The sequence below is a fragment of the Nematolebias whitei genome, chromosome 14 (genome assembly GCF_014905685.2).
Source record: "Nematolebias whitei isolate Nwh7 chromosome 14, NemWhi1, whole genome shotgun sequence".
Classification (NCBI taxonomy): Eukaryota; Metazoa; Chordata; class Actinopteri; order Cyprinodontiformes; family Rivulidae; genus Nematolebias; species Nematolebias whitei.
Window position 1 is genome coordinate 2925462 of NC_056511.1, and position 9516 is coordinate 2934977.

The 9516-nt window shown below is 44.7% G+C and overlaps 1 protein-coding gene across 1 annotated transcript in view; it reads right to left on the reverse strand.

The window, feature by feature from the left end:
- LOC119420381 (polypeptide N-acetylgalactosaminyltransferase 10) overlaps window positions 1–9516 on the reverse strand; it is a 107402-nt gene that overhangs the window by 52418 nt on the left and 45468 nt on the right. The window contains exon 4 of the mRNA XM_037687766.1: window positions 7936–8102. Within this exon, the coding sequence (XP_037543694.1) occupies window positions 7936–8102 (167 nt within the window). The remainder of the gene's footprint in view (window positions 1–7935; window positions 8103–9516) is intronic.

The window sequence follows — 9516 nt, forward strand, 5'->3', positions numbered from 1 at the left end:
ACCTGTCCAGGTGTCCCTTTGATGGACTGGATACCTGTCCAGGTGTCCCTTTGATGGACTGGATACCTGTCCAGGTGTCCCTTTGATGGACTGGAGACCTGTCCAGGGTGTTACCCGCCTCTTGTCCAGTGACTGCTGGACATGGACACCAGTGACCCCCACAACCCATAAAGGAAGACGCGGGTAAAGCTGATGGATGGATCTTGAGCTGATCGGAAGTTATGTGTGGGACAAGAAGAAGTTTACGGACGGACGGAGACTTTTCCACCAAACGTCAGCCTTTCCAAAGATGTTTATTAAAAATGGCTCCAACTCAGCCCGGTCAGCAGCTCCTCATGAGTTGTCTGACATGAAGCACTCTGCTCCAAAACAAAGCAAGAATTCAGCCGAAGCGTGAGCTTGAAGGTCTGCGTTCACCTCCAGGCAGCTGTGTGGAAACGTGTCTGGTTTCTGGTGACCTTCAGCAGAGCTGCTCTTCATGAAGCTCCTCTCACCTCAATGAGAGGTCATCTGTCAGCTGTCAGCTAAAACGTGAGCTGGAGCTTTTTTCATCACGTCATTTTTTAAATACTAAATATGTTGATTGGCTTTAAGAGGTTTTACTGTTAATAACTGATAATACTTCCAAAACAGCAAGAGCTCATGTTCTTCACTTGTTTCTTGATGTTCTCAGGAATGTGTGCAACAGATTTGGTAATAATGAATACAAAACACCGTGCGGTACTTTAATATGTTCCCAGCTGAGTGTGCTCAGCAACAAACCTCACAAATGCAGTGATGGATTATTGTAATATATGTCTGTTCAGTAAAAACAAAAAGGGAACACTTTGGACCAAACGCAACAAGTTGAGGCTACAGAAACATTTTCTTAATAAAAGCCCGGCGGCTGCTCAAAGTGCAGGAAAAGAAACGGTCCTGCTTTCATTTTGATGATTGATTTCTGGCTGCAGGGTCGCTGAAACCTGACTTGAAACACGGAGACAGTTTGTCAGTGAGAAAAGTTTTCGAGTCTCGCTGAGTGAACATTTTGGATGAAACTAATCGACTCCATTAAGTTATAAAAAGGCTACGCTAAAGCTAGCACTTTCAACATCTACATGAATATTGAAATCCTCAAGTATTATGACTTTATCAGTATTCAGTAATAAGTTCATCAAGAATAAGATCAGAATCTAGATCCTAAGATCTGATCCTTCAAAAAGATGTGATTAATTGGGAAAAAACTTTACATGTGTGAATGCTGACTCAGCAGGCTGGCACCGTCAGATCATATCAGCTCATTACAGACATCCATCTGGGTGCACCAGGGGGTGGAGGGAGTCCAGTTCGGTGGCCTCAGGATTCATCTCTGATCTTTGCAGATGATGTGGTCCTGTTGGCGTCATCTGATCTTCAGCTCTCACTGGAGGGATTCACAGCAGAGTGTGAAGCAGCTGGGATGAGGATCAGCACCTCCAGACCTGAGGCCGTGGTCCTCAGTCAGGAAAGGGTGGATTGTTCACTTCAGGTCAAGGGTGAGGTTCTGCCTCGAGTGGAGGAGTTCAAGTATCTCAGGGTTTTGTTCACGAGTGAGAGAAGAACGGAGAGTGAGATTGACAGATGGACTGACGCCTTCAGTATATATCAGTTATTATTGTTATTATCATAACAGTATTGTCGTTGTCATTACTGTTATCGTTATTATTATTATTATCTATTTCATGCTGTTTGAGCTCAGCTGCTGTGATGAGAGGAGGAGGACAATTTCTCTTAAACCTGGGATTTTGATTTAGAGCAGGAGGAGGAGAGGAGGAGAGGAGGAGAGGAGGGGAGGAGGGGAGGAGGGGAGGAGGGGAGGAGGAGAGGAGGGGAGGAGGAGAGGAGGAGAGGAGGAGAGGAGGTACCACGAGTGGAAACGGTTGAAGGATTTAGCAAAATAAAATGCACCAACCAGACTGTTATTGACCTGAAACAGACCAAACAGCCACACGAGGCTCAACAGTCAGCTCTCAGTCCTCTTCCTGTAAAGATGTTTTTACAATGAAAACATCTTTACAGATGGTTCAAACCCCGGTCCAGGGGCCTTCTGGGTGGAGTTTGCATGTTCTCTCCGTGCATGCGTGGGTTTTCTCCGGGTGCTCCGGTTTCCTCCCACAGACCAAAAACATGCATGTTAGGCTGATTGGTGACTCTAAATTGTCCCTAGGTGAGAGAGTGAATGGTTGTTTGTCTCGTTTGTCTCTATGTGTCTCTGTGATGGACTTGCAACCCGTCCAGGGTGTCCCCCACCCCTCGCACAGTGAGTGCTGGACATGGGCACCAGCGACCCCCGTGACCCAAAATGGAATAAACGGGTAAAGATAATGGATGGATGGATGGACATCTTTACAGGTGGTGTCCCACTTGGCTGCGGACGGTGTTTTCCAACTAAACATTGCAGGAGAACTGCAAGAACTTAGTTTCTTTTGAGCTGCAGTCTTCATGAAGTTGTGCCGGTGACATGTTTGCACAAATGTCCCACACTTTCTCACCGTTATCTGGGTCAGAATTTGTCAGCACGTCACAGTTTTGTTGTTTTAAAGCCTGAACTCGACCTGCAATAGATGCAAAACAAAAGTATTTCTCTTCAGTGGAGACTGTTCTTCTGTGACTTTGGTCCAAACGTTTGTGTGAAGTGACGCCGCAGTTTTAACTCAATGAAACATTGTGTGATGTTTCAGTCCGACGCTCCTGGAGAACCTCCTGAACCTGAGGAGGAACGTGTTCCTCACCAACCAAGCACAGAAGGCATCGGAGCATCTGCATTAATTATGATATTAATGTTGTGAAACTCGGCTCTGCTGCCAAGCTGTAATTATTCGACACGCTGCAGGAACCACTCACTAATTAGCACCTCAGAAAATAAAACCGCAGAATGAAAAAAGTTTTCATCAATTCTTTATCATCCGTGTGTCTCCGGTGAGGAACCAAAACAAAACCGTGTCCATTAATAAACCAGGATGGGGGTCACTGGGGGCCGGCGGGCCCTGCAGCCGGGCTGGGACTTTTCATCACCGTGACAGGAAGTGACAAATATGGGCGTGGAGCTCGGCTGCAGCAGCGTGTGCACCTCTGAAGGAAACAGCTGACAGCAGCAATTTATTCCTGAATAATAAAAACACTCTCCTGCTCAGAGTCCTTTTTATAAACTGTAGTGTTTTTTTAATATCCAAGAAAATGAAACGAGGACAGGAAATTGTGAACGGTGCAGCAGCGACGAACTTCCTGATGAATATCTTCTTCTCACAGACACTCAGGTCGGCTGATAACGCTGCACTTGTCCCTTGATTTATTATGCAAGAGTTCAAAGCTGCAGCTTGGCTCCAAAGTTCAAAGCGATTAAGCTGCGACGCAGAGAAACTCTATTATTCTTCTCCTAACCTCGCTAGGGTCGCGCCATCGAAACACAGCTTCACCAAACCTGCAGGAGCCCCGAGGCCCTGCTCGGACCTTCAGCTCGCTCCTCTAGTCGTGAAAATACCAAAGCAAAGATTAGACGAGCGCAGAGTTTAATCAAAAATTAATAAAGATAACAATAACTAGCGAGAGATAAAAGGTTCAGAGAAAGTTCAGCACGTAAAGAAGGCAGCAGAAAACTGATTCACTAACGAGAACTTTAAAAATCTTTCAGCTGAAAGACGAGCAGCGTTCACGTCTCCTCCATGAACTTCACCAGAAATTGTTTCCTCTGAGTCAAAATGATGCTTTTAAATTTAGACTTTTCCATGTGGACAAGTCTTCCTGCACATTTTTTGTTTAAATGTTGTTTTTTTAATTGCCAATTTTTTTTAATTGCATGTAGAAACATGGAATTATACTTTGTCCCACCTTTTTCTACACCAGATTATTTAAAACTCGTCAACCATTTGGATTCCTGTCTGACATTTAGAAACACTAGTGAAGACTGGGTGCAGAGGGTTTTCATTCAACCTTCATAAATATCGTTAAATCACAGTGAGCCTCAAGGACTCGTTCACAAGTGAGACCTGGTCACAAGACGTGCCAGCTGATGGTTTTAAAACGCTCGTGGACACGTAGAAACACAAGCGCAAACTAAAGAGTACAGTGTGCTCGTTGTGGCGTGAAGCGCAGCTTTTCACAAACGTTAAAATCACCGCGGCAGAAGGAAAATCACAGAAACAACAGCTGCAAGAAACAAACACTCAGGTTTAACTTTGGATTGGATTAACTAACACTATATGAGATTAAGATTTTCAAACATGCAGATTAAAAATGAGGAATCAGATTATACGGTGAGGAAATAAGAAAGTATTTGAACTCCCTGCGACTTTGCACGTTCTCCCACTTAGAAATCATGGAGGGTCTGAAATGTTCATCTCAGGTGCATATTCACTGTGAGAGACGTAATCTAAAACAAATAAAAATCTGGAAATCACAATGTATGATTTTTTTAATAATTTATTTGTTACTGCTGCAAATAAGTATTTGAACACCTGCCAATCAGCAACAATTCTGGACCTCAAAGACCTGTTAGTCCACCTCCACTTCTTATTCTAAATGAGAAGCACCTGTTTGAGGTGGTTAGCTGCATGAAGACACCGGTCCACCCCACACAGTCAGTGAGACTCCAACTACTAACATGGCTAAGACCAAAGAGCTGTCCAAAGACACCAGAGACTAAACTGTAGACCTCCACAAGGCTGGAAAGATCTACGGGGCAGTTGCCAAGCAGCTCGGTGAATAAAGATCAACTGTTGGAGCAATTATTAGAAAATGGAAGAAGCTAAACATGACTGTCCATCTCCCTGGGACTGGGGCTCCATGCAAGATCTCACCTGGTGGAGTATCAGTGATCCTAAGAAAGGAGAGGAATCAGCCCAGAACTACACGGAGGAGCTGGACCATGACCTGAAGAGAGCTGGCACCACTGTTTCCATGGTTACTGTGGGTAATACACTAAGACGTCATAGTTTAAAATCACGCATGGCACAGGTTCCCCTGCTTAAATCAGCACACGTCCAGGCCCGTCTGAAGTTTGACCAGGACCATCTGGATGATCCAGAGGAGTCATGGGAGAAAGTTCTGAGGTCACATGAGACCAAAATAGAACGTTTTGGTCTTAATTCCACTCGTCGTGTTTGGAGGACGAAGAATGATGACCGTCCCAAAAACACCATCCCTGCTGTGAAGCATGGGGGTGGAAGCTTCATGCTTTGGGGGTGTTTTTCTACAGGACGACTGCACTGTATTAAGGAGAGGATGACCAGGGCCATGTGTTGTGAGATTCTGGGGAACAACCTCCTTCCCTCAGAGCATTGAAGATGGGTCGTGGCTGGGTCTTCCAACATGACAATGACCTGAAGCTCACAGCCAGGAGAACCAAGGAGTGGCTCCGTAAGAAGCAGATCAAGGTTCTGGAGTGGTCTAGCCAGTCTCCAGACCTAAACCCTATAGAAAATCTTTGGAGGGAGCTCAAACTCCGTCTTTCTTAGTGACAGCCCAGAAACCTGGTTGATCTAGAGAAGATCTGTGGAGGAATGGACCAGAATCCTGCTGCAGTGAACCTGGTGAAGAACTACAGAAAACCTTTGACCTCTGTAACTGCAAACAAAGATGCTGTACCAAATATTAACATTGATGTTCACAGGTGTTCAAATACTTATTTGCAGCAGTAACACACAAATAAATTATTTTAAAAATCATACTTTGTGATTTCTGGATTCTTTTAATTTTCTTTAGATCATGTCTCTCACAGTGGACATGCACCTGAGATGAACATTTCAGACCCTCCATGATTTCTACGTGGGAGAACTTACAAAGTCGCAGAGTGTTCAAATACTCGTTTTCCTCTCTGTATATGGCAGTATCATTCCATAGAGGCGGGCAAACTATTAAATAGATTTGATATATCGACAGTTGTTTCTCCTCCAACATCTTAAATGACTAAAACAACTAGAGCGCGACTGCTTTGTCACCAGGACCGATGTTTTAGTCCGATATAAGCGTTTGGGGACATATTGGTATCAGTGATAATTGTCCCATTATGCCCCGATGCACTTCTAATTTTCACCCCTAAAATGCCGAGAACAAGTCGTGTCCTTACATGCAAATGGTGTAATTGTACAATGTATCCAGCAGAGCATTCACTTAAGTTTCCTTTTCAGCACAAACCAGGCCGCGAGCAATACTGTGCAGTGTACTTTGCTGAACAGATCATTGTAATTTATTGTAACTGATATGTAAAATAAAATAAAAATCAGCAAGAATAAATTATCTTCAATCCTCCAATCTGCTTGTCATTAGCTACGTGCCACAAGTTAGCAAGCTAACATTTAGATAACCTAGCATAGGCGACTGCCTTGTAAAATTTTACCCAGAACAATAAATCTAACGTAGAGATAAAGTATATCAGTGTTAACAACAAAAAAGGTTGAATCATGTCATCTGGACTTCGTTTTTTTGTTAAAAAGAAACGTTTCGCCCCTCATCCAAGAGGCTTCGTCAGTCTGAGGCCTAGCCATCTGGTATTACCCAGAAGCCACCCTGACTCTTGTGTTTCAAGCCTTGGATGAGGGGCGAAACGTTTCTTTTTAACAAAAAAACGAAGTCCAGATGACATGATTCAACCTTTTTTGTTGTTATATACCTGGATGACTGAGAAAACAAACTTTGTGTATATCAGTGTTAGTAACGTTATCTTTGTCGTCAGCAATGAAATGCACCTTCGTCTGAAATCCTTACTTCTCTGCAAAAGAAAACAAAAAAAAAAACGCTGCTGCGGTCAATACTAATTAGACCTTTACCATACGTGACTGTTTAAACGATGAACAGGGAAGGATTTTTCTTTGTTTCATTTTTATTTTTGTAAAACACTTAATAACTTGGTGAATAGTGGAAGATAGAAAATGTGAATGCATGTTAGGAAAACTGTTTCAAGACTTCAAGTGTTAAAACAGGTTTAAAAGTAGCTGTTTAATTAAAAAATTCAGCCAATATATTTGTTGTCGGCATTAAACCCTCTCCCAATATCAGTAACGGCGATAGCCAAAATTTCCGTATTGGTTGGGTTCTAGTGAAAACTATGAAGGATAAATTTTGGATTCAATCATCTCATTCACTAAGAGTTTATTTTTTCCCAGGTGCTTCGAACGCACCACTGCCCCTCCCCCATACAGAAAACCCTGACAGCACAGCTCACTGGGAGAAGTCTCCATCAGAGACTGGTGTTTAAAGATGGAAAACCTACTGTGAGGTGTAATAGGTCAATCTGCATATGTATGTGTGCATCTTATCTCAGCTTTATAACCTGAACCCCACACGCTCTGTTCTTTGAACTGAGGAAGCTTCTCGGATGAGAAACGAAACGTCTTCGGTTACAAATAAAGTCCAGTTGTTTTTGTCTTAAACTTTTTTGGAACATGTAGCATGAAATTAGCAGATGTTTTTATACCTCGTCATTTGTGATCATCCTCAATCACTTGTTGACCGTGAGCGACGTGAAAACCTAAACACTGAAACCAGCGTGAACCTGGACTGACAGATCTCAGAGTTCAGCACTGAACTCAGAAAACACTGCGTTTCTCTGATCTTGTGTAAGAAGCGTCCGCTCAGCCGGGCCTGTGGGACGCACCTCTCAACCAGCGACTCATCTGTAAATTACTGGACGTGCGAGAGCTTTCCTTCTTTGCCCGTTTGTTTATGAAAAACATCCGCGAGTGTCTTGAGAGCACATCTGGGTCTGTGCAGCAGCAGTGTGGTGCTTTCATTTCTGAGCAGATCATTATTCGTGCAACAGTCAACAAACCCTGCAAACGAATGACTCAGTGGTTTGTGAGTGCGAGCAGCTGTTGGTGTGCAGAGGAAATAAAAACACGGCCCGCTGGAGGTGCAAACATTAGCAGCAGATCCCAGACAGCAGCTGAGCTGAAGTGCGTGTGTGTGTGTGTGTGTGTGTACCTTTGTCGCTGAAGTCGTCGACCAGGACGATCTCTGCGATGAGCTGTGGAGGCGAGCGGTTGAGCACGCTGTGGACCGTCCTCAGCAGCGACGACCAGCCCTCGTTGTGAAACGGGATGATGATGCTGGTGTTGGGCAGCCTCTCTGCGTACAGCTTCTGTTTGCAGCTGCAAACACACAAACAGTCAGGAAGAGCTGTTCTCTGCTGAATTCACTTTGATGCTGCTGAAGATCAAACGTGGGAGTTGTTGTTTTTAGATTTATCAGGTTCAGCCTCTGATAATAACCTCACACATGATTTGTCTCACATCCACACTCCACAGTGTGGGGTTGTTACTGAACACCCCCTAACATGGTGGAGGTGTTAAAACACTCCCATCGAGGAGGGTTAGAGGGGTCTGTCCCTGGTAAGGTGTCTGAGGAGCACGGGAAACAGGTCGGCACGGTGGCGCAGTTGGTAGAGCTGCCGCCTCTCAGCGAGCAGGTCCCTCCGGTTCAAATCCCGGCCGGGGATCTTTCTGGGTGGAGTTTGCATGTTCTCTCTGTGCTGCATGAGTTTTCTCCGGGTACTCGGGTTTCCTCCCACAGACCAAAAACATGCATGTTAGGTTGATTGGTAACTCTGAACTGTCCCTAGGTGAGAGAGAGAGTAAATGGTTGTCTCCAGGTGTCCCAGTGATGGACTGGAGACATGTCCAGGTGTCCCTGTGATGGACTGAGGCCTGTCCAGGGTGTCCCCCGCCTCACACTGTAACTGCTGGATATGGGCACTGTTGACCCCCGGGACCCAAAAAACAAGAGGAGAGTAAAGATAATGGATGGATGGATAGAAAATAGGTTGGCTGTGGCAACCATCTTGTTTTGGGCTGAGTACAAATGACTCAGTGACTGGTTTCTGATGGTTTCTGAAAGTTGCTAACTGTCCCCACATACAGAGACATGAGTAAACCCATCAGTCCATGATGGTTTTCAGTGGAGACGTTAAAAGTCATGAACACAGCTGTATTCTGTTTGTCTGTTATAAACAGCTGTTTGCTGTAACATTTCCACTCAGCTGTGATTAAACGTGTTTCTGTGTTGAGATCATTATTAAAGGATTTGAATGGCTCTGGCCTTTCCCTGACAGAACCTGCGCTCGGCACCAGTCCAGCCTGAACAATGTGCTGCTGTTTTAATAAGATGTAATGAAGCGTACCACCTGCCGCCTCGCCCCTTTGGTGGCTCTCTCCTCTCTCCGGCTCTTTGTGAGATCAGAGGAGGAACCTGCAGAGACTGTAATTATCTCGGAGGCTCAGCCTCGTCCGCCTCACTTTGTGTCTCTCCATCATGTCATTCGACCGTGGAGTGAGAGAAAGAGATAGATGAAGCCGCTGGAAGCTCCAGACCTACCGGGAGCCCAGTGCCAGACGCCTGTCACTCTCCTGTCGCTCAGACAGGCCCAACGGCCCGGGTCCAAGAACCCGACGACTCGCCTCTGATTATGAACAGATTTCAGTCTTAAATTTGAAAAATATATATATTTTACAGGAGGAAAATGTTTTTTAGGGAGTTATACTGATGTTTTTTTAGGGAGTTATACTG